Source organism: Sturnira hondurensis, unplaced genomic scaffold (genome assembly GCF_014824575.4).
Source record: "Sturnira hondurensis isolate 20B ecotype Veracruz unplaced genomic scaffold, ASM1482457v3 Scaffold0017436, whole genome shotgun sequence".
NCBI lineage: Eukaryota > Metazoa > Chordata > Mammalia > Chiroptera > Phyllostomidae > Sturnira > Sturnira hondurensis.
In genome coordinates, this window is record NW_028090067.1 from 12,013,734 (window position 1) to 12,038,832 (window position 25,099).

At 48.3% G+C, this 25,099-nt stretch overlaps 1 protein-coding gene across 1 annotated transcript in view; it reads left to right on the forward strand.

Annotated features, from left to right (window-relative positions):
- RFX4 (regulatory factor X4) overlaps positions 1-25,099 on the forward strand; it is a 136,331-nt gene that overhangs the window by 10,299 nt on the left and 100,933 nt on the right. Inside the window, exon 2 of the mRNA XM_037068420.1 lies at positions 15,159-15,245. Coding sequence (XP_036924315.1) covers positions 15,159-15,245 — 87 coding nt within the window. The remainder of the gene's footprint in view (positions 1-15,158; positions 15,246-25,099) is intronic.

A 25,099-nucleotide genomic window follows, 5' to 3' on the forward strand; every position in this document is an offset into this window, starting at 1 on the left:
TGTGTTACAGGAAGTGGGAAGCGTGTCTTTGCGGAGGCAGCACCTGTTGACTGGAGTTTGCATCCTGGGGGAGAGTTCTGTAGATCACACAGAGGAGACACGTTGCACACCTCTGGCCGGGACCCCTCCGCAACTCCTGAGGCCCTTTCTGTTCTGGGATGGGAAGGCCCTCATTCTCAGCCCCCACCACCCCAGTACTTGCAAGCATCCCTGTGTTAAAGACTGAACCATTTTACACTTGGTTTTCAGGAAGTGGAAAGCTCAGTTTGACACAAACCATTCTCTGAAGCTCCTTCTAGCAGGATGCAAAGAACGTGTTTAGTTCTTTTGTATTTCTTGCATATTTTTAATATAAGGGGAGAATGTCAATTTGTTCTTTTTCTGTGTTTCTAATTAGATTTTTAGCTACATGTGGTTTTTGAGTTTTTGAAATGTTTACAGCTTCCTTTGAGAGAGAGAGATCATAAAAGGCAGAGAAGAATTAAACCTGCGCGTTATATGGTCCATTCAGTGTGGCCCACATTTAGGCAGCCAGGGCTGGGTTGACCTGTGCCAGTAGATTATGTGGTTTCTGTGTGTCAGATCTGATCCGCAGAGCAAAATTATTTTAAAATGTGTATATAGTTTCTATTTTTGTAGTTGGTTGATCTTCAATAAAGCTTAAAAGCGTAATCCACCCATGAGCAATCAATAATGGTTAGTTGACAGGTGAACTTGGACATGCTGCATGTATATTGTTGTGGCGGTTTTGTTTGAATTTAAGGGGATAATAAAGCCTTCAAAAAGCTTGCAGCCCAGTGCAGTGCTTTGTGTCCTGGGTGTCCTCTGACAGCCCAGTTGTGCTAAAGGTCAGCGTTGTTTAGATGCAACCTAAGCGAGATCGCTGAATTTAGTGGATTTTTATTTAATCAGAATGGAGAAACGGCGCTTCATACACACTGACCCTGTGAACCCATCACGGTGGAGAGGGAGCGCTGTCAGTCAACGCAAGGGGCTGCTCTAGAACTAGGCCTTGAACCGGCGTTTGAATTATCTAAAGAGCGATTAGTAATTAGCTACTTACACCTCCAGCGCCTCACTTTTGAGGCACAAGTGCATTTCATGAAGAAAGTTGCGTCAGCGTGTTTGTTTTGACTCTTGTGAGTGTCACGAAACCATTGGCAGGGTAATAGTAGGCCTTGACAAGGGAAGTACTTTTTTGAAGGTTGCAATTCCAGAATTTATAATTTTTAAAAATGAGCATGAGTGATTTTTTTGAGTTCCACATCATCTTTTTCTGAATGATGAGTCTAAGTCGGGATATTCATACCTGTAACATATTTATAATTTGTGTACCAATTCTAAATATTCATGAGTGGGTCAAGTTCTTATTGAAATCACTAGGATTTTATAAAGTCTCCGAATTGGGATCATGACCCAAACGAAAACTTATTTCCAATGGAACTGAGTGATTACTTTCCACACTCGTCATGTTTTCTTTGTGGCCTTCTGCTGCTGATACTACGCCGTGAGTGGTGGTGGGGGTGGGGTGGGGGGGACCAGGGGGCCTCTCTGAGTTCTTCACTGCACCAAAAAGAAAATCGACCAATCTTGTATCTTCCTTCTGTGACTGCTAAACTTTTAAACTTTTAAACAGGGTGACATTTCTGATTCTAGGAGTTCTATTTCTTTTACTTGATGACTCATTTTCAAAAGTGAAACAGTTTCTCCATGGAGCATTATCTGACATCACAGAAAATGAGTAACATCGGCCGATAAGCCCTGGGAGCTTACAAGGAAGGATGGGTGTGGAGGGCTCAAGGGCCTCAGATAACAGCATCACAACTTTTAAGCGTTGGACAGGTTTCTGAAGCGCTGCTGCGCCGTCGTGCAAGGGCCTTTGGTCTGCACGGACTTTTCTTATCAATTCAGTGGGCAGAGGTTGTGAGCTTGCTGTGATTGGGTAGGGGACCTTTTCAGAAATGCCAGACTTTTAGAAAAAAAACAAAACAAAACACAGCCTTCCTTCTCGTCAAGGCCCTGTTTTTGAGTTTGAAAACTGTGCTGTGATTAGCAGAGCGGATTATTTCTCTGCTTTGTTGGGGTTTCCTCCGTGTGCCAGGCCACAGGGCACTCTGTCTGGCCATCTCACAGGGTGTGGCTGAGGGAATGCGGGGAGGGAATCTGGGCTGCCCACCCGGGCCTGGACCTGCACACAGGCTGAGTGAGCCCCAGCACATCCTGGAAAGCGTGAAGGGTACTGGGGTCCAGAGGGAGCCAAGAAATGTGAAACCTACAAAAAGGATTTCCTGTAGATCCTGTGTTTTGGTCAGAGTTTTGTTGGTAGTGACAGGTATTTTTAAAAAGAGAAAGAAATGAAAACACCAAAACTGTATGATTGTAGATAGTTCCCATTTAATTTAATTTTTAAATTACAGTTGACATTCAGGATTTTTTCATAATCATTTCAGGTGTACAACATAGTATTCAGACACCCATGTACTTCACACAGTGGTCCCCCTGATATTTCCAGTACCCACCTGGCACCATACATGGCTATTACAATGTCATTGACTATATTTCCTATGCTGTCCTTTACATCCCTGTGACTGTTTTGTGACCACCAATCTGCACTTCTCAGTCCCTTTACATTTTCCGCCAGTTTCCCAACCCCCCTCCATCTGACAGTCATCAGTCTGATCTATAAATAGATCATGTCGGGGAAGGAAGAGACCCAGGCAGGATGGGACGAAAGGAGAAAGCACTGAAATCATTTTGATAATTGATGGCAGGCTGACTTAATGAGTTATTTTCAAAGTTATTACTCTTTTAAAAACTGAAGTGGCTCCCTTTTAAAATTGGCTAGTGTTGTAATGAAATTTATCATTGTTTGCAGGCACTGTGCTAAATGTTAATGCATGTTTTACCTCATTTCATCTCATGCTGAACCTGTGGAATTAATACCCCTATTTCACAGATGAGGAAACTGAGATTCAGAAAGCCTAGTTAGCATGTCCAGGCCAAATGGCTGGTGTCACACCAAGATTTGAACACAGACTGCTCTGAATTTGAAGCAGGGCTGCCTCCTTGCCTTCTGAAACCTGGATCTCGAAGGAAGACCATAAAGGTGGCCCTTCTAGCTCACCTCCTCTGCTGATAAAGAAGTTCAGGGGGTCAAGTCATTCCTGATCCCGGTGGGAGATAGCAGCTCACCGTGCAGACTGGAGCCCGCTGTCACAGATGTCAGTGGGCGTCTGGCTGCCGTGGGTGGCCCGGTGTGGCTTTGGCAGCAGGCTGCTGACCAAGGACGCCCACGGGCACTCCATCCTGCTCATGTAACTTCATGCAGTATTCGGCTTTCATCTCCAATTAGTCTTAGAGCTTCTGAGTTCAGCCTGACCCCACTGCTGGGTGGGTCTCCCCTGCCTGCCAGTTACTTTGGCAAATTTGACATCTTCCACACATCATCACGGGCTTCGTACCTCTACCCACAGACATGATTCTCCCCGTAATAAGTTCAACACAAAAACCCTGGTGTTAAAGTAACAGCATCTTCCTCTTGCCTAGCACCTTAGTTTGCAATCACTGATACACTCATTAATGACAGGGAGTTTGCCATCGTTGACAGGATCATTAGTAGCATTGGCTCTGCCAAGGGAAGGACGTATGGACTTAGCAAGTTCGGTAGCCTCTCTGAGCCTAAGCTGGTTTGTCAGTAAAGCGGGACCATGCACGGTGCCTGCCTTACAGGGTATTCTGAGGATGAGATGAAGCAACTCATGTAAAGGGATCAGCACGGGGCCTTGGCTTGTCGTAAACGCTCAATAAACAGAAAGTGCCGTGAGTGCCGCTAGCTTCCCCTCGTTTTCCCCGTAGTGTCCGAGTCTCGCCTTCTCTCTGTCACCCGACACAGACCGCATAAAAGAAGAAAACAAAATTAATACAATACCGTTGCTGTGCTCAGCCTTTTTAAATTTCTATTTTTAACTACAGCATAGGGGGTACTGCCAATAGTATTGTGCTCAGTCTTCTCAATACACAACCTGGTGAATGCATCATTCCCACTGGCTACTTAGTGAAGATGCTGTTCGGGGGATCGAGTCCCATGCATTGTTTTGTATAACGAGGGGGCGTCTGAACTGAGGTGTGTTCTCACGCCAGGGCTGATGGCGCTTTCTTTCCCCAGGCCTCGCCCACACTCGCTGGAGACATGTAGCGGGAGGGCAGGGCTGGGGCTTCTCCTTCCATGTGGAGCTCTGCCTGTCCCCAGGCTGCCTCCCGGTGCCCTCAGGCACGTGGAGCTAAGGGCGCACACGGCCCACCTGCATTTTACAGGGTTACTTGGCACGTCTTCCTTTGTTTCTCCCAACTTCCACCCACGGCTTCACTGCCTGTGCGCAGAGCAGAGCATCCACTAGAGCGGCTTGCACAGGTCGGTGCTCCGTTAGTGTTGACTTGGCAGCCGTTGCTCCGTCCTTCCTGCCCCTGCGCAGGTGCTGGAGCTTGGCTGGCTTCTGGGGAAGCTGGCTCAAGGTTCCATGCAAACAAGTACTGCCTAGTTACCTGCAGGGGAACTGACACTCTTTGAGGCTCTGCTGAGTGCCAGGCACCATGTTGGTGCTTCATTCAGTCCTTACTTTCCCTCCCTTTTCTCCATCCTTTCCTTCTCTCCTCCTTGGTCTGCTCCGCTGGGCCCAGTACCATCCACGGGCAGGGAATAGTGGGTGAATAGAGTGTGCCCAGCGCTCAAGGAGTTTCTGTTATTTCTCCTAATCCTCATAATAACCCATGATGTAGATTTTATTTTAATACCATATAGGAAGGAACTTTAGTGAGTTTTAGTAATTTTGTCGAGGGGTGCAGAGCAGGCTTTGTCACTTGTAAGGAGAGGACTAGAATTTGTGTCCTCCTGGCTTCCAAGACCATGTTTTTTTCACAACACCGGGAGATCCAGGAATGAAATGGAAAGAGCGACATCAGAGAAGGGACTAAAGTGGGGTGCTTTGGCGGTGGGCGTGATATGACAGTTATACCAGTTAGGAATTATAGTGCTTATTAGGTAAGCAGTCTGTGTGCCTTATTCACTTAATTCTCTTACAAACTCCATGAGGAGCTGCATTCCTGCCCCCATTTTGGAGACAACAAAAACTGAGGCTCATGAGGTTGAGTCCCTTGCCCAAGGTCATACAGTAAGAAAGTCAGACTTGAACCTGCCAGTTGAATGCCCAAGTCCATGTCCTTGACTACTGCACTGTCATTAGAACAAAGTGCCTCTGTCATAAACAGGCACCTGGGAATCATAGTGGTTCCGTGTGTCTAGACCTTGCTCTGTGCCTGGTGCTGTGCTAAGTGCTTCTCGTGCATTTGCTCTCAGAAATCTCATGCCACTAAAATAAGGTGGGCAGGTTATTATTATCTGTGTTTTGCACGAGGGGACCCTGAGGTTTAGGGTTTAGAGAGTTTACCCGAAGTCATTCAGTCAGTAAGAACTGAGGCCAGACTTCAGGCCATTGCCATGGAGCTGGTTACCAGACCCTCGATCTTCTCTCCCTGCTCCTAGATATTCTTGGGACATGATTCAAAAGAGAGAGAAGACAATATGAACCAAGCTGTTCATTGAAACATAACGAAAAAATAGGAGCATTAGCTCAGTGGGTCACTGTGGCATCTATTAAACAAGGATGAATGTGAAGGCTAGCAATGTAGGAAAAATCTGCAGGATAGAGTGTTACGAGGAAAAGGAATAGAAATTGCGTGTTCCCTGGGGTTACAGTTCACATATGTGTACAAGTAGTTCACCTGTTAGAAGGGTAGGCTTGTGGGTAATACAGTTTTCTCTTTGACATTTAAATATATAATTTTTATAATAGATTAACATAGAAAAGAAAAAATAGGATATTTTGGAGATTCATTTCAAAAGTTCAGGCTAGTTTGAAGTCTGTTTGGGGGAGAGGTAGGAAAAAAACAATGCAGGGAAGAAATGATGTCAAGAATTGCACAATACCCGGTGCTGTGCACAGTGGGAGGCTCCAGCAACCTTCTCCAGGTCTTTATGAGTTTTACTAATATTGTAATATAGAGAAATGAGGTCCCCTGGTATTAGGAGGTAGTGGGTATGCTCTCCCCAAGAGTCAGGGGAAATGGAATTTTTACAACCTGGTTTTACAATTATGTGCATTGATCTGGTGCTCTCAGGGATATTTTCAGAGCAGAGATCTGCTTTTGCATAGAACGTGTCTTCAACAGGAGAGGGCACCGAATGCCTCAACATTAATCTCCTCTAGTCTCAGAGGCTGTTTCTGAGCTCGTGATCTGGGAACTCGCAGCATTGGTGCGCCCTCAGGGTTTCCTTGCTAACCCTTGCATACTGCAAATAACGGTGCCTTAATTAATCTCCCTGCCCACGTTACAATTTTTATATATTGAGTTTTCCTAAGGTGAGAAAGGGTAGTAACATTACTGAACACCTATTGTGTGTCTGGTATTATGTCAGGTGCAGCTTAGTGCTCACAGTGAGACATTAAGGCGTATGTGATTATGGGTATAGGACCAGTTAGGTTAGAGTCAGATCGAAATCCTGCCTCAGCTGCTTGCCACTGTGTGGTCTCAGCCGAGTCACTGCTGTGAGGGTGCTGTTGAAGATGGTGTTGCTTGCACTGGGGGGGGGGGGGCACGTTCTAGGGGATGTCATCTGTGTCACCTCAGATCCACCTGCATCATGCTGTGATTGAGACTCCAGCAGATGAGGAAGAGACATGGGGACATCGGCTACCAGAGTGAACATGTTATACTTAATTAGAAAGAGCATAGTTCTCAACTCGCTTTATCGGTTCTAGATCAAGCCTCTAAGACTCAATTAGGCTCTTGCAGTGGCCTCCTGTCCAGTGGGACCAGTAAGCCCTGGGTTTGCCTGGGACAGTCTGGGTTTATACATGGGTCCTGGCAAAGTTGTTAATAATGCCAATTTTCCATCTCAGAAGGGTCCAGGGTTGGATGGTAAGTGACATGGTCCCCTGCTTCCCTTTCTCTTCCCGCTAAGTTGGTGTTCAGGGAGTACCAGATGGAGCTCAGGGCTTGTGCCATACTCCAGTCAAACCCTTTCAGGGGTTCCCAACCTCCTACAGAATGAACACCACACTTGCTCACTGAGCCCAGGCCTTTGGTGTGTGTCCGGCCCACAGCATCCTGCAGAGCGCTCATCAGACAGGAAAGTCTCGGGGAACACAGGCCGGACGACTGCCTGAAGGGGTGTGTGCGTTCCCTCGAGGATGCTTGTCAGTTTCCGGAACGCCTCGTTCTCCTGCCAGCCTCGGGGCCTTTGCACATGCCGGTCCTCCTGCCAGGAGCACTCCTCCCTCCCTCTTTGCCCGGGGTGGTAACATAGTGCCCTTTGGTTCGTTACCTGGTACTGTAGTGCTGCTCCCTCTGAGAAGCTTCCCTGACTCTCACAGATTAGGCCAGCCTCCCTTTTGTTCTCTCCCGTGGCTGTCTTGTTGTTAATTACACCTTGATGTGTGCAATTACTTCATAGCAGACTCCTGTACTAAAGTCTAACCTTGCACGAAGAGAGAAACAGCCCGTCCTGTTCACTGCCGCGTCCCTGCCGTGTACGTCGCTGGCCCTGCACCTGGCACATGGTGCTCCATGGATAGGCGATGACCAGAGAGTTGGGCGAATGACTGCGAATCCCCTAGGAGGCTGCCCTTTCTGAGCCAGTGGAGTTGTCGCCCACGTAAAGCCCTTCAATAGCTTTTTAAGAGACTTGGAATAAATGTAAAGTTCTTACAAGTCCTTACAGGCTTTGGGCACGTCCTAACTTCCTGGCCTCATTTCCTCCTGCCCTCCCCTCCTCCCTGCCCCTCTGCCATCCTGGCCCCTGGCTCTTCATCCCCACACTCCCAGCCCACTCCCACCTCAGGCCTTTGTACTTGCTCTGACATCATGTCCCTGTCATTTAATACGCCATCTCCTTCTCCGTCCATCCTGTGCTGTGGCTTCATTTTCTTCCTAACAATGCTTGCCCTCTGAAGTCATCTTGCTTATTTGTTTATTTATTTTCATCTGTCTCCACCACGGGATATAAGCTCCCTGGGAGCAGGGACCTTGCCAGCCCCATTCACCATTCGATCCTCAGAGCCTGGTAAACAGTCGGAGCTCAGGCACTCAATCAGTATTTGGTGGGCGAGGGAAGGAGTAAAGGCAGGGTCAAGGTGGGGCTGCCTCTGGGAGGTAGGGTGGGGGCGCCCTTCCTAGAACCCAGAGGCCCCTGGGGCAGGGCCTGTGGTGTCACCATGGCAACCCACTGACCTGAGTTCTTTCCCTGTGAGGCCATAGCTGCCCACCTCCTCAGCCCAGACTTCCCACCTGGTCCTCTGTGTCCTGCGTGGGGAGGGGAAAAGGGGGCCGGGGGAGAATGATCAAGAGGAAAGCCCACCCTGGCGTGGGAGAAGACAGCAGCCAGCCATGCTGGGGTGGCTTCGCTGGTAATGACCAGGGCCGGGTTGGGATGGGGGTGGGGGAGGGGAGACTGGGAGGGCACTGGCACCCCCAGAAGGACCTGGGGCCTGGTTCTCCGTCCGTGGCTGTGAGCTCGGCACACCAGCTCGTCTTTGTAGCATTTCTCAAGCTGTGAATTCCCAAAATAGGCCGCATCCCAGTGCCCTGACAGACTAATGATAGAATGAGCATGAATAATGCCTTCTGTTAAAACCCGGGACACCAAGTCAGGCAGCGTTTCCTTCAGGTGTTGCGTAAGTCAAGAACTCCCTGTTCTTGTTCCTCAGAGACAAAGCTAGCCGGCAACTCCCCCACGGCTTAAAAATCAGCAAAAATCATGGCTGGTTCCCAGCCGCCTGCAGGCTCTTGGCCTGGTGGGCAAGGCCTTTGCAGTCTGCTCCCGACTGTCCCACCTTTCTCCCAGTGAACTCTTCACCTTTCCCAGAACCCACTTTGAGCCTCTGTCCGTGCCAGCGGTCCCCTTGTCCAAAGGCCCTCCTTCCCTTCTTGGTCTGTGCTAGCTGAAATGCCACCGTGGTGTGAAGCAGCCAGTCCAAACTGGAAGCTCCCTGCTGGCCCCCTTCCTCTCACTGCCCCCACGCACCTTATGACAATAGCAAAGTGCCCCTGGTTCCCTGCTGGCTTCCTAAGCAGTGTGCTGGGTGAGTGTGAGCGCAAACCAGCCTTGGAGGCAGACAGGCCTGACCCAGCCAGTGACCAGCTCACTGGGGACTTTCCTTCTCTTCCATGAGTCTGTTTCCTCCTCACAGACCCGAGCTGTGAAAGGCTCTGGTGCTGAGGGGAAGAGCGAGGAGGCTCTGAAACAGGGTGGGAGGCCCAGTAAGGGCTCAACATCACCCTGTCTGTCCCTGTCTCTTAGCTATGAGCCCTGGTGGACAGACCACACTCTCCTCAGCTCTCCACAACCCACAATGCCAAGCGTGCTGAGTGTGTCTCGCCTGTATTATTTTAGTTAATCTTTGGAGAATCCAAGAGGAGGGGCTTTAGGAAGGTTCAAGAACCATCCCAAGGTTACATAGCTAGTGAGTAGCAGGTTGGGATTTGAAAGCCAAACGTTCTAACTCCAAAGCCCACGTTCTCCCCGGTCTGCCTCTGTTGGGGGCTGCTCAGTCCTCACCTTGGTCACTCTATCAGCCACGGCACCTTCTTGCCATTCCTTAAACGGCCACGCATGAGCCCTCCTCAGGGCCTCTGTGGTCCCCACTCTCAGAAGCCATCCTGGGGGCAGATCATCTGTCCATCATTCTCTGTCTCTTTACCCTCCTTTACTTCATCACACTGTCACCCCAGTTCTGTGCCTGTCACCAGTCCCAGTTCTTGGGGAGCTAAGCATTGAGCAAGATAGAAAAGGTTGTTAGAACCTACCTTTTTAAGGTGGGGAAATAAATAATAACAAAGAAAGCAAACATACAAGGTAGTTTCAGGCACCGAGACTCTGGTCCACCAGAGATATCTCAGTATAACATACTGTCTTCCAGTTAAGTAGTATTTGTCCATTTCTTCTGTTGAAACCTTACATTGAAGGTACTTGATAATTATTTGCAAGGCAGATGGATGGACGGTAATGTGAGAGAGAACAGTAGGTCGGGACCCTACACGAGGCAGCAAGAAGCAGCAGCCTAGGCCTCAGAGACTGAAGGTCTGGGTTTGAATTCTGACTTTAACCCTCTGGGTGACCTTGGCCAAGCCATTGCCAACAGGCCACAGCCACGCTCTAAACCCCCGTTTCCTTACCTGTAAAGAGGGATGACTCTCTCCCTCCTGAGTTGGGCCGTGACGCTCAGATTGGGCTCCATAGGTCACTGGGCTGTCAGCTTCCAGGGCTACCCACCTGTGGACAACCACGTTCGTGAGGCCCTGCTCTGGGCCTCGGGTTACCCTGGACGTGCCCCGCCCTGAGTGCAGCTACTTCCTGTTGTTTTTTGCTGCTGCAAAGGGAACCAAGCCTCCTACGAAACCCGAGAACCATTTATGGCTCTGTTCAGCCTCATCACATGAACTTGAGAAAGTCACTTCAAGTTGGAGTTTCCAAGCCTTTGATCCAAAGTTGGGTGCCATTCAGATCTGCCTCTGAGGGGTGTGGGCGAAATTCCTGGCAAAGCGAAAATCCACAAGCATTGTCAGCATCCCACTTCCTGTCCATGGCCCCAGAGGAGTCCCGGGAAGGGATGCTCTGCATCCCAGGACCCAAGACTCGCAGCCATCAGTGAGTCCTGTTGGGCACTTAGGGCAAGCTTGGTCCTCATGGGAAGGTCAGATGATTTGGACGGATCAGGAATGAGGCTCCTGGGGGCAGGGAATTATCCCCGTGTGAACTGAGCTCTCCTCCTACCTTTTCCAATGCAGCGCCTGTGTTGTTGTGCGGCGTGGACCACAGTCCGTTGGTGTTTGAACTCTTGCTTCAAGCCTCAGTTTCCATCTCTGTAAACAGAGATATTAAACTATACCACATACCATTGTCGTGAGGTTTAACTTAAACCACATTTGTGAAAATGCCTTGTGTAGTACCTGGAACTTAATGTTGTTTTTCGAGAAAAATGCTGCATTTGACCACACATATGTCTCCTGCCCCATCTCCGGGGCCAGGCACAGGGCCAGCCACGGGGAACGAGGCAGGAGAAACACCAGCACCTCACTCTCATGAGCTTGGGCAGTGGCATCTGCCGCCCTTTCTAGAGGGCAGAGCCCCACTTACTTGTGTCTGTATCCCTGGTAGCTTCTCTCTGCTATGGCTTTTTGTATCTAGAAGGCACAAAGTAACTGTTTGTTGAATTGTGCTTGCTTTATTTAGGAAATTGCCTTTGATGTCTTATACTTTTTCATGCCTATGTAGTAAAAAAAAAAGGGAAGTGATTAGGAAGTCCTGTAGCTAGGGGGTCGTATCTATCTGTGTGCTGTGCATTCTTTGATATCACGTGCATCAGTGATGTCACATTTTCTGAGGCCAGACTACATGAAAAACTATACCAGACACTAGTGAAGAGTCAAAAGAAATAGAATAAAATGGACTCCATTCAAAGATGTCTCATTTCTAAATTGAAGAGCCTGCTACGTATAGCAAAGGCAGGCAAAGAAACACGCAAGTGAATCTTAGCAAAAGTTGTAATATGTAAGAGGTTTAGCCAACATTCTGGTGCAAGGCAGACTGTGATCAGCGCTGTCACATTGGCACCGTGTTCTGGGGACTGTCGGACCTGGGAGGAGAGATCAGTTCACACCGGGAGAGAGCACTGTGGCTGTGACTCGGGTTAGAATGCTGGTCCTGTCTCTCACTGGCTGGGTGACTCTGGATGAGTCAACTGATCTTTCTGAGCCTTAGTTTTCTGGTTTTGGAAATATGCATGTTAATAGGGTTGCCTGTCATAGGGTTCTGTGGGCATTAAGTATGATGGTGATGTAATGCATTTGGCTAACACTTGGCCCATAGGGCCTCAATAAATGGTGGCCTTTATTATGAAATCATATCAACACAAATAAATACAACAGGTGAATGCAATGCATCATTAAATGTTCAATATAAATGTCATTCTGGTTGAGTAATTCTTGATCTCGGCAAGACCAAAATCCATTGTTAATAGTTTCAAAGTATCTTTAGTTTACTTCGGGTGGCACCAGTAGGGGCCTTCCAACTGTACGGACAACCTGACTCGGGGGACATGAGTTGCAGAAGGCCCCTTCTCCAGGGAAGATGACAGAGGTCACAGAGCACCTGTGGATCCAAGGCCTGTGGCCCGTTTGGATATTTCAAAGCGTGGCAGCCACTCACTCAAAGGGAACACAGGGCCTTTGAATGCTCCAAGAACTCCTGGCCTCCAGAACAACCGAAGTCACGGCTGTGCCATTCTGGGCACTGCTCAGAGCTCTCTCAGAGTCCGTCCTGGTGCTGCATGGCCCAGCGGACACTGATTAGCTAGAAGACATCCAGATGTAGGTGAATTCGATGGCAAAGAAGTGGGAACCATTTCTTCCGTGAAAGAGCTGAAACAGGTTTGGGTACTGTGACCAGGAAAACGGAGACGTGATGGCTGTCTTCCTCTAGCTTCTGTGCACAAGGGAGAGCAAACCTACTGTGCGCTGCTCTGGTGAGCAGAGCTGTGTAGCTGAGCGCCAGCAGGCAGGGGCTGCGGGGTCAGAGGGCCTGAGTGGGTACAGTGGGGAGGGGAGAGGGCTCCTTGGTGAGGTTTCTTCTCTGTTTTTTTTTGTTTTAACTGCGCTTCCAACCCTCTTTCCTTTCTTGTCACTTTGCCTTCATGGGTCTAGTGTTGGGGTTGAGCAGTATGGAGGAGGGGAAGGTCCTTCCTGGACTTGAACTCTTGTGGGCGGGTGTTGCCCTCTCTTGGCCACCTGGGGTTCAGTCCCCCCTCCTCTCCAGAAATGTTGCCTGATTGTTCTCCAGAGAGTGCCCCACCAATCACTGGGGCATCTCCCCTGCAAGAGTAGGCCCTTTTAAGGGCTCCAATTTTAGCAGGCCTAATCCTGGCACAGGCAAGTGGGTGAGAGTGAGAGAGGGAGATTCTCTTAGTTCCCTGTTGCTGCTGAAGGGGATGGGGGTGGTGAGTGTGTGATGACGTGTGCCCCCACACATATGAGAGTAAGTAGGTGTGAATACCTAGCTTGCGAGACCAGGAACTGGCCCAGGACTATAGAAATCGCTTTTGGTGGGATGACCTGTGGGAGGGAGGAGAATCTGCACATTTTGGTAGAGGCCGTTCAAAATCAGCCATGGCTGCCGCCAGGGGAAGTGGGAAGTGGGCCAGGACCGGAGGGATCCGAAGATCTGGGTGAGCCAGGGCAGAGAGTCCTGGAGAGAATTCAGAGGTTTGTGCTCAGGTGCCTTGTTCCGTGCGGCCTGGTGACCAGCGCCCACCTCGTGCCCTCACAGCTCTGACAACGAGACAAGCCATCGGTTTCCAGCCTGTGTGTTGCCGTCTGGAAGGCATAGTGCTCTAGTATTTTTAATTTCTCTGCTGCTGACTGCTTCCTCAGAAATACCAGATTTCCATATCCTCTTTCTTAACAAGCTGGCTCCCGTCCCTCTCCTTGGATACACCCCTACTTATTTACAGTTTTGGAAGCAGCTTTTAAAAGAGCAGTTCGTTGGAACATAAGATGAAAAACAAACACCCAACATTTCTCCCTGCTGTTGGAGTTTGTTCCCCCCCTTCCCCCAGGCCCCCACAGAGGCTGCTTTTCACAGTGTGTTACGAAGGTGTTAATTAATGCTCTTTTCCTTGGCTCTTTGAATTAGAGGAGTCACATTACATAATCTAAGTTTCCATTGCTTTCTAGGAAAAATGGAGATGAAAATCTTCACTTTGGAAGTTGTCAGAATTCAGTGAGATAGCGTATGAAAAGGACCTGGCGTGTTAAAATGGGTGTCGAATAAATGTTCGTTCCCCTGTGGCTGAGTCGGCGACAGGAGCCTGCAGCGCGTGGATGCGCACGGCCACAGCTCTAGTCTGTTCTGCCCTGTGCCCTCCTGAAATTCACCACTGCTCTGCAACATTGCACTATAAAAATCACAGTTTACTGGAGAAAATGAGCCAGGGGCACAGGACTCAAAAACTTTGTCAGTGACACACTATAGCAACACCTAATAAAAATGATAGCGCAGTTTGCACATGTTAAATGGCAAAGAGACCTCAGTTTGCTTTGGAAGTAGACATCAGAAGGGCTGCATCTTGGATTATAGTGAAGTGGTGGAACTTGGGTCAGTTATCCGGGAAGGTGTGGCCCGTAACACGCACTGCGAAAGTAGCTGGTAGGTGCATGTTGCATATTCCTGCAGGGCTCAGCTGTGTGTGGTGTTCTGCGTTCACCTCCTCATACAGAGGAAATCGAGCATAAGCAAACATAGTTTGCCTCATGCTGAAATCATTCCCTGACGGGCCACTTGCACTGGAACCCACTTGTCTTCATAACAAGTGTTATAGCAGAACTGGCTGCACTTCGCTGATGTGCTTAGTTCGTGTAGAATGAATGAATGTCTAGTGGATGGCCTAGAGGATGGGTGGCATTGTGCTACATTAGGGGGAGTGCATCTGGAGCCTTTGGAATGGATTTTAAAGCCCATAGTCTTTTGGATTTTGAAAGTGCGGCCTAGCTGTTATGGAGCTCCTGATATCTCCCTCCTGCAGGGGCTTTTGGTCTGTGCTCAGAAGAGCCCTTCAGGGGTCACTGGGCAGAGGGAGGAGAGCTGCAAGGTTCCCTGCCTGCCTCCCCTTCCGCCAGAGGCCACAGGGATTTTTCTGCCTGCCTTTTTGCTTTTGTTTAGAGGAAGGGTCCTGCTGTTAATTTACGAGTCTGCAAGCCACCACCAGTGATCCAGTTGACCATATTTCGTTTTACAAACTACTTCCCAAGAATGTATCTTCTTCTCAAAAAAAGGCAGTCCTCAGTGGGCACTGGTGGGCAATGAATACTCCAGAACGAGTAGAATCTGACCAAGAACTATTCAAGTGGGGCTTCAAATTGCCGCTTTGCCTTCAAACTACTCGGCAAATGGTACACACAGGGCTTCTTGTAATGTCCAGTCCCAGTGGAGGCAGTTCCAGATGAAAACTCATGGGCGTTTAATGAATCCAGTGCATTTATGGTGTTCCCGTCCCTTTGCAAACACCAATGGCCCTTCTGCAATTTTGTGATTTTCTTTCTTCTTTCAGAGAGCTGGATCGAAAGATGTCTCAACGAAAGCGAAAACAAACGTTATTCCAGCCACACATCTCTGGGGAATGTTTCTAATGATGAAAGTAAGTGCTTGAAACTCAGTTTTGCAGGTCGTCCTAGACACGGCCAGCATCCTGCCGGGAGGAAGAGCACCCCCGTGGTGCCAGGCTGGGGCGAGTCCCCCGGAACCAGAGCCTCTGGAGGCGCTTCTGTGCCCAGGCCCCGCCTGTGATGTTCTGAAGAGGGAGTGCCGCTCAGGCGGTTGTGGAAACGAAGGCCACTGCCCACACCTGCTGCGGACACATTCGTATTGCCCGAGACCCCAAAGGCCTCGTTCCCCTGACGCCCCAGTTGGGCAAACACAGCCCCTGAGTGGGAAAGGCCATTCTCTGTGTCGCTGTAGGTGTGGGTTTTAAGTACTGTGTTGTGGGACTGTTGTTTTAGGGTCACAAAGATCCTCGCTGTTGGCTCTTGGACTAGAGAATTAGGGTCAGTGGAGGGGTGTGGACACTGTGTTTACACCGCCCCCCGGCTTGTGTCAGACAGGGGCTTCTGGGCGCCTCATATTAAGAGTGAAGACTGCCTGGGGCTTGCATTTGCCCCTTAAGACCTATGAAAGGGGGACAGCTTCTAAATGTCATTTCCAGCTGAGACAGGTCTTTCTGCCTCGCCTGGCCAAGTGCATCTCCTTAGTTCCATTTCCTCAAAACGTGGGCCAGTGCCACCCAGTCCGTAATCCCCAAGGCTGTGTGCGAGACGGCACGCGGCAGCTTCCTTCCGCCTTCCCTTCACCATAGTTCTGTCACGGCTGCTTTGCTTCATTTTATAAAACTGAGACAAATTGAACATAAAGTACTTAAAACTTGCATGAATAGTTCAAAGAGCATCTTTTTTTTCTTCAATATTTTGCATCCTTCTGGGTAACCACCACCCAGAAAAGAGGCAGAATCTTTCCAGCCCTCCCGAAGGCTCCTTTGGGTCTCATCCTTGTCCATAGCTGCTGTCCCGACTTCTATCACTCGAGTTTGATGTGGCCTGTTTTTGAAACATCATATAAATGGGTTCATAAACCCTGGATTCTTTTGTGTGGGGCTTTTTTTTCACTCAGTAGAACGTCTGTGGTATTTGCTCATGCCGTGGTATGTAGATCTTTCTTTCCCAGTGCTGTGCAGCATTTCACTGTACGCTTGGACCACAGTTCACATGCCCATTGACATCTGATGGATATTCAAACCGTTTCAAGTTTTCGACAACTTCTTAAGCATCTCTGCCCATTCTTTTTTTAAATGTTATTTTATTGTGCTCAAATACATATAACACAAAAGTTACTGTTTTGCTCACTTGAAGTACATGGTTCAGGGGCTGTAAGCACATTCACCATGCACAGCCGTCACCCCGTCTACACACGGAACTTTGTTTATCTTTGCGTCGGAAACTCTGTGCCCATCAAGCAGTATCTGCCCACTCCCTTCCCTCCCCACCCCTGGCAACGCCCCTCTGCTTTCTGCAGAGGAAGAAAAGAAACTATTCTTTTTACTATAGCATCAAAAAGAATAAATACTTAGGAATAACTTTAACCAAGAAAGCTAAAGACTGGTACAGCCCAGCCACGGCCGATGGATCTGACTGCTCTAAGCACCTCATAAAAGTGGGTTCGCACAGGATTTGTCCTGTGTGACTGGCTTATTTTACTTAATACAACATCTTTGCGGTTTGTCCGTGTCGTCACGTGTGTCAGAATTTCCTTCCTTTTGGGGGCTGGCGGACATGCCATCCTCTGTGCACACACACTTTGTTTAGCCGTTGGTCCACTGACAGGCATCTGTGTTGTTCCCACTGCTGGCTCCTGTGACAGTTACTTCCACGAGCATGGGTGTACGAATATCTGTCCACGTTCCCACTTTTGGTGATTTTGGGTACACAGCCAGGAGTGGAATCGCTAGATCCTGTGGAATTCTGTGTCCAGTATCTTAGAAGCTGTTGTTTCCCATAGCAGCCGTGCCATTTTACATTCCCACCAGCAACGCACAAGTATTCCAATGTCTCTGTACCCTTGCCAATACTTACAATTTTTTTAATCGCCATCCTAATGAGTATAAAGTGATATTTCATGGTTTTAATTTGTATTTCCCCAATGACTAGTGAAATTGAGCATCCTTCAATGAGCCTATGGGTCATTTATATATGTTCTTTAGAAAAATGTCTATTCAAGTCTTTCACCCACTTTTTTTAGCCCAGTTATTTATTTTTCTGTTGTTGAATTGTAGGAGCTCTTTGTATACTCTACATATTAACCCCTTATCAGGCAGATGATTTTCAGATATTTTCTTCCATTTCATGGGTTGCCTCTTACCTGTTACTGCGCCTTCGATGCACAGACATTTTTAGTTTTGATCTAGTCCAGTTTATACTTCTTTTGTTGCCTGTGCTTTTGATGCCGCATCCAAGAAATCATTGCTAACTCCAGTATCATGAAACTTTTCATGTGTTTTCTTTCAGGAGTTTCATAGCTCTGTCTCTTATGTTCAAGTCTTTATTTTGAGTTAATTTCTGTACCTGGTATAAGATGAGGGTCCAAATTCATTCTTTTGCACATGGATATCCAGTTTTCCTGACACCATTTATTGAAAAGACTGTCTTTTCCCTATTGAATGGACTTGACACTCTTGTCAAAAATTATTTAACCATTTATGCAAGGGGTTATTTCTGGGTGCTCCACTCTGTCCCATTGGTCTATGTATCTGCCTTTATGCCTGTACCATGCTATTTTGATTACTATAGCTTTGTATTTACTTTTGAAATTGGGAAATGTGAGACCTCCAATATTGTCATTCTTTTTCAAGATTGTTTTGGCTATTCAGGATCCCTTGAGATTCCATATAAATTTTAGAATGGATTTTTCCATTTCTGCAAAAAAATGTTATTGAGATTTTGATAGGGGTTGCATTGAATCTGTAGATCACTTTGTGTAGCGCTGACTTAAAAATATTATGTTTCCAATCCATGGATATAGGATATCTTTGCATTTATTAGTGTCTTCTTTAATTTCCTTAGCAACATTTAATAGTTTTTAGTGTACAAGGTTTTTAAAAATTTTTTTTAAATCCTTACCTAAAGGCATGTTTATTGACTTTAGAGAGAGAGGAGAAGAGAGAGAGGGAGAGAAACATCAAACAGTTGCCTCTCATATGCACCTCGACCAGGGATCAAACCTGCAACCTAGGCATGTGCCCTGTCCAGGAATTGAACCTGCAACGCCTTAGTGTACTGGACAATGCTCCAGCCAGCTGAGCCACATCGGCCATGGCTGGGCTGTACCAGTCTTTAGCTTTCTTGGTTAAAGTTATTCCTAAGTATTTATTCTTTTTGATGCTATAGTAAAAAGAATAGTTTCCTTAATATCCTTTTTGGATTATTGATTGCTAGGGTAGAAAAATGCAGCTGATTTTTGTGAGTTGATTTGTATCCTGCAACTTTGTTGAATTTGCTCATTAGATCCAACGGGGTTTTTGCATGTGTATGCGGGCTCCTCTTGTCTGACTGGGCTGACCAGGCCTCGGGGACCTGTACTGACCAGAAGTGCTAAAAGTGAGCGTCCTCACCTTGTTCCTGACCTTGGAGGAAACGCCTTCAATCTTTCAATATCGGGCGTTGAAGTAGTTTTCCTCTCTCCCCATTTTGTTAAGTGTTTTTATCATGAAAGAGTTTTGTTAAATCTTCCTCTGCATCCGTTGAGAGGATCATGTGGGTATTCGGCTAATATGGTTTATTACATTGAATGATCAATGAATGTTGAACTAGCCTTTCATTCAGGGAATAAAAAAATCCCACCTTGTCATGGTGTGTAATCCTTTTAACACACTGTAGAATTTTGTTTGCTGGGATTTCATTGAGGATCTTTGCATCAATATTCATAAGGGATATTGCTCTGTAGTATTCTTTTGTGCAGTGTCTTTGTCTGGCCTTGGTGTCAGGGTGGTGCTGGCCTCATAGAATGAGTTTGGAAGGCTTCCCTCCTCTTCCACTTTCCGGGAGAGTTTGAGAAGAAGTGGTGCTCGGAACAGTGTTGTGGACATCCTGTTTTGTGAATTCCCTGTTCGGGTCTTTCGCCTGTCAGTTTCTTTAAACATCTATTCATTTGTTTATTTATTAAGTTTATTGGGGTGGCGTTGGCTAATAACATTATATCAGTCTCAGTGTACAACTCTATAATACATCATTTGTATATTGCAGTGTGTGTTCACCACCCAAAATCTAAGTCTTCCTTCATTTTTAAAAATTGTGCTGTTTGTCTTTTCCTTAACGATCTGTGACAGTGGTTTTTATATTCTGAATAGGAGATGTTATCAGACAAAAGTGTGGCCAACATGTTTTTTCAGTCTGTGGTCTGCCTTTTCAATTTCTTAGGGGTATCTTCAGATGAGCACAAATTCTTAATTCTAATAAGTCAAGCCTATCAATGATTTTTTTCTGTAGTTAGTGCTTTTTGTGTCCTATTGAGAAATCTTTACCTCCCTCTAGGTCGTAAAGATATTGTTCATGTTATTATCCAAAAATTTTATTATTTTATGCTTCGCTCTTGTACCAGCAATCCATCTGGGCTTTTTGTATATGGTGTGAAGGAGGAGTCATTGTTTTTTAAAATTTTTTGACCGATAGAGCGCCTTTTGTGGAAAAGAGCTCGGTTACCCACTGACCATAAATCAGAACGTATGCATGTGAATCTGTGGGTTGCTGCCCTCAAGGACTTTTCAGTCTAGAGGGGAGGTAAGGTCCACACTCGAATATTAATAATCTGTGGCCATGTGCAGTCAATCCCTTTTGAAGAATGCGGGGTGCTTGGCCTCACCACACCAGTGTGCCCCGGCTCCAGCGCAACCTCCCTGGGAGCTTGTTAGAAACACAGGTTCTGCGGTCCACCCCAGGCCCACCGAAACACGCTCTGCGTCTTAACAAGACTCCCAGGTGATTAGAATGCATGCTGCATTTCGGGGGAGGTCCAAGTTGGGACCATGACTAGAGAAGGCATCTTGAAGGAAGTGGTATTTGCGCTGGGCCTAAAGGATGTGGTTCCCGTAAGCAAGGGTGATAAAAGGCTGGAGGCAGAAAGCCACCGAGCAGGTTTTGAACTTGGAGAGTTTTCCAGATTGACCTGAGCAGAGAGGTTTGAAGAATCATGGGAAACAGGGTTAGGAAGGGAAGTTTGGGCCGTATTGTTGAGAGACTTGAAAGGCAAACGAGGGGTTTGGAATTGGAGAGCTAAGGTGCCACTGAAGCAGCTGGGTAGAGGGGTGACTAATCTAAGTGGCATTTCTAGAAGGTGACCATGGAGATTCTCTGCAGGTGGGTTAGAGTCAGGTGGACACTTTGGGGGGCTCCAGCTAGTCTGGTTGAGGTGAGGGGCCTGCAGTTCCGGGCTGTCTTAGTGGGATGGAGAGACTTGGAGAGACTGGGGTGGTAGGATGGGTCCCAAGAGCAGGAGCCCAGCAGGATTCCTTGGGACTTCTGTTGCCCTCCTTGGGAGATAGGGTAGGTTAGATGTGACCCAGATGTGCCCAAGTCCTCTTGCGTTCAGGCCACCGTTTCCTTAATGTATAACTCAAATTCTGTACTTGATTCTGTGTCCTAGGTGGGCACCCAGAATCTTCCCTTTATCTCCAAGATCTATCAGACTCTCTGTGGGGGGGGGGTGGATATACTGGGGAGGCCTGCCTCTCCCGAGACAGCCCATACTGTGACCCGTTCCCTCTGCGCTTTGACACTTCGGAACAGCTGCCATTGCGGTCCTGTCCTGCCTGCCTCAGTCTGAGTGGAGCCCTTTCCTTTGCCCCCCCAGCCTTCCGCCAACTTGTCATGGCTGTTACTGGCTGGTGGTGATGGGAGGCGCCTATAGCACAGGGAAGGGAAAATCGGAAATTCAGTGGCTTGATAGCATAGACCTGGGGTCACAGTGGGTCACCACTTAATGTGACTCATCATGATCATGTTAAAATCACACTGCATTTCAGGGCTATATATGTGAATATTCACTCCATTCAGCTCACTCAGCATGTCAGTTTGCTATCCAACTTGGGAGTAACTTTCTAAGAAAGTGTCCCAGAGAAGAGGAAATGAGTTAAACTGTTCCATATTCCCATCGTGCCGTGGACAACCCCCATCCCACCCCAGTGGCAGAAAGGTGTGCAAGGGCCCCTAGAGCAAGGACAAGGACTGAGTGGGAAGTCCAAGGGCAGCCCACCAGGGTGGACTGCTGCCTGCTGGGGGGGCTTGCTGCAATTCTAGTCCCAGCTGGGAACTGAGGTGCAAGACTGCTGGCGGAGGGGCCCAGAGCTTAGTTATGATTTAAGACCACACCCAGACCCCTCCCCTTCCTCAGCAGCCTCTTCTCCACCACCCCACCCCCCCCCCGCCGTGTCTGCCTGTCATCTCTCCTCTGTGATGGGTGCACTCTGGCAGGGCCCTGTGCACCCCGCTCAGTCCCTCCATGGTCCACAGCTCCCCAAAGGGAAGGAGCGTGTCTGACTGTCTATGTCTCACCTGAGCTTAATGTGACAGGGCCTGGCACACAGTAGGTGCTCAGGAAGTGTTTGTTAAGTCAATGGATATTAGGAAGGCAAAATACCGTCAGGCCATACCAGATTGTGAGGGTTTGTAATTTACCTTTGGTTTTTGGCATTTGAATGTCCTTCCTTCAGATATTTCCACTCCAATTGGGTCTCTTAATTTGTTCAAACTTAGGGTATTTTTTAAAAATTATTTTATTGCTATTCAATTACATGGAGTGTTTTTGAGTAGATTATATATATAAATCAAAATGCTTTATTGAGAAATCTTGGTCCCACCCCTGTCTTCCCACCTCAGCTTTCTGGTGGTGAGCACTCTTATACATTTATTGTGGATGTTTCCAGTATTTTCAGTGTTTATTCTCCTGGTATTTTATTTTTTTATGCAAATAAAAATTCAAATGTATGTTGTTTTTTTTTTACACACGCAAAATCATCCCCCTGTATGCACTGTGACTTTCTCTCCTCACCTAATAACAACTCTGGGATGTTTCATATCCGTAAGAACATGGCGAGCATCCTCTCTGTCTTTAACATCCACCCCCACCCCCACTGCCTCGTCTTCCCTTGTTGGCATGGAGTATAACTTAGTTAACCAAGGGAACGCAGGTTGTCTCCAAACCTCTGCTGTTACAGGGGAGCTGCCACCAACAGCCCTGCCCATGGGCGCTTCCTCTGTGTCCTGGGGCAGCTGTAGGAGGGGGGACTGCCGGGTGCAGGGTGCGTGGGATTGCGGTAGACCCTGCCGGAGGACCTTCCACAGGTGCGGTGGGCGTCACTCTGCTCTCCCCTGGGCCCCGCGAGGTAGGAGGCACCCCCCACAACCTCACAACAGAGCCATGTGGTCGTGCTTTGGGTTTTTGCCCATCTGATCACTGAGCGATGGTGGTTTTGTGCAATTTCCATTCTCGCTGATTGACAGGAATCACTTTTTCCCTTTTCAGGAACACTTGTATTTTTTCCATCAACTGAGTGCCATGTATTTTGCCTATTATTTTTCCCTTCTTGGTTCTTGGTCTTTTCCTCTTAGTTTTCTGTGGGGTGGAGATAAGACTCTTGTTTGTGCTACGATTGTGGTTTTCTTGAGCAGGTCTTTATCTTTGTACTTCTGGAGTGACCCCCCCCCCCAAAAAAAACCATATCAGAAGCTTTGGGTTTTCTGTGCAGTAAAACTTATCAGTATTTTCCTTCATAGCTTTGGATTTTGTACTCAAGTGAGAACAGCCCTCTCCGACTCCAGGGCTTCTGCATGTGAAGGAGCCTGCCCCGTGGCGGTGGACGGAGGCAGGTGCTGCCAGCATCACGGTTTTGTTTGGGACGCAGCGCCGTTCCCACGGGGAGAAGGGTGTGCTGCCAAAGGCCTGCATCCGGGCACCCCGATCTTCAGCTGGTGCCCTTCACAGGGGCTGGGGAACACGTAGATAAGGGGAAATGAAGTATTTGGCAGCCCCGTGTTCACAGCAGGTGAGGTCTGTCCAGGTGCAGCCTGGTTAGTATAATGGAGGGAAATAGAATTAAAACTTTGAAATGAAACTCGAGACTTACATAAACTTGAACCTTTTCTGGGATTTGAAAAGAAGTAATTAATTTAGAAACTTCCTCCCCCGATATTAAACTCTGCCACACTGGTTCCAAGCAGGAAATAGCCTAGAATGGATTTCCAAATATGGTGAATTCAGTCAGCCTCAAGGCAGAAAAGAAATGGCTAGGCAGGTAATGTGCTCCCTAAAATCTTCAGTCCAGGGCTGCAGGTTTGAAGAGAGAGTGAGGCTAATAAATGTTTGGGTTCAGGGAGGTTTGGGTGTCAACTCGCCTGGATCCCTCTCCTGATCTGCCACTGTGTGACCTCACCCAACTCGCTTCCCTTGCCTGACCCTCAGTGTCCCCTCTGTTAAAGGGAATGATTAGGGCTCATTGGTTAAGCATTACGTATAGGTCAAGCACCATGTTTGGTGTTTTATGTTTTATGCATTCAGTCACTCACTGTCTCGGGCAGCTGTGAAAATTAAATGCAGTCATGTGAGAGCTTTGCACATGACAAGCCCTCAATAAGTGGACCCAGAGTGTTGTTTCCTGTGCCTGCTGAGATCAGATCTGGAGGGAGGGGTGCAGTGCTCAGCATCCAACTGGTATTAGCTTAGCCATTCACTCATTTCACCGATACTCTGTGAGCCCCTACCATGTGAGGGTGCTGGGGACACAATGGTGAGTGCTGTCGGCGCCCTACAGAGCTTACAGGCAGGCACGACAGAGGCGAAACACTGTGGTCAGCGAGCGGCGGCCACACTGTGCAGCAAGGAGCTGGTTAGGGACCAGCCAGGGTGCAGTGGGAGCTCAGGGAGGGACGAATCGCCTGTCCCCGAGATGGGGCTTGTGAGACACAGCCTGAGTAGGCTGGGCATCCAGGTGTACCGTCTCCCAGGTGAGTGACAGCTTTTCTAGTTAGAGGGAACTAGAATAGCATGTACCTCGTGCCAGGAGAGGTTCTGTTAATCCTCACAGTGTGTGCTTGGTACTGTTATTCCCCGGATTTGCAGATATGGAAACTAAGGCACCAAAAGGTGACTCAAGGGCACACATGGAGCAAGTGGCGGAGCCAGGTTTGGAGCCTGGAAATTTGGCTCCAGAGTTTATACTGGGAGATGGATCCAGAGAGGGGAGCGGAGTTGCCCATCCCTGGCAACTGGGCCGATTTTCCCTGGGGTGTGTTAGGAACCATAACTGCACAGTGGGAGCAGAACAGAGTGGGAAGGGGAAGAGCAGGCACCAGGCAGCACCTGGGAGGGAGGGCTTCAGGCAGACTGCTGCTTGGGGACTTCAGTCGGACGAGCAGCGAGGGCGTTGAGGGTTGAAGGGTCAGTGTGCACTGTCCGTGGCTCCAGGAATCAGGCCTGACATTCTGCCTTAGGGATGAATCTTGTTCAGTTTGAGGCGTTTCTGCCTGTTAAAATGGAGGGGCGTTTGGCAGGACCAGTCCCTCAAGTTTCCGTCCACTGTGGCTATTTCCGCCTACGTAAAAGGTGTTCTCCTGTCCTGGATGCCTAGAGGGCTCCTGCCCCTCACTCAGACCCCAGGGCTGGGCTCACGTCCCGCATTCGGTGCTGCCACCGCACCCTGGACCTGCCCTTCACCGCTCCGGCGCAGAACTTTCATTTTATTTGCTGGTAGTTTGAGCTCAAGAGACCATGTCTGGTTTTTTTTCTTTCTTACCCTTTGGCCCCTGGCACAGGGCTGGAATGTGTCAAACACTCAGTAAATACTTGACTCATGAGTGAATGTGTAACCAGCACTTCAGATGAGTTGGGATGGAGAGCCATCAGATAGGAGGGCCAGGCCTGGGTGTGACACCCACCCCGTTTCGGGGAAAGAGGCTG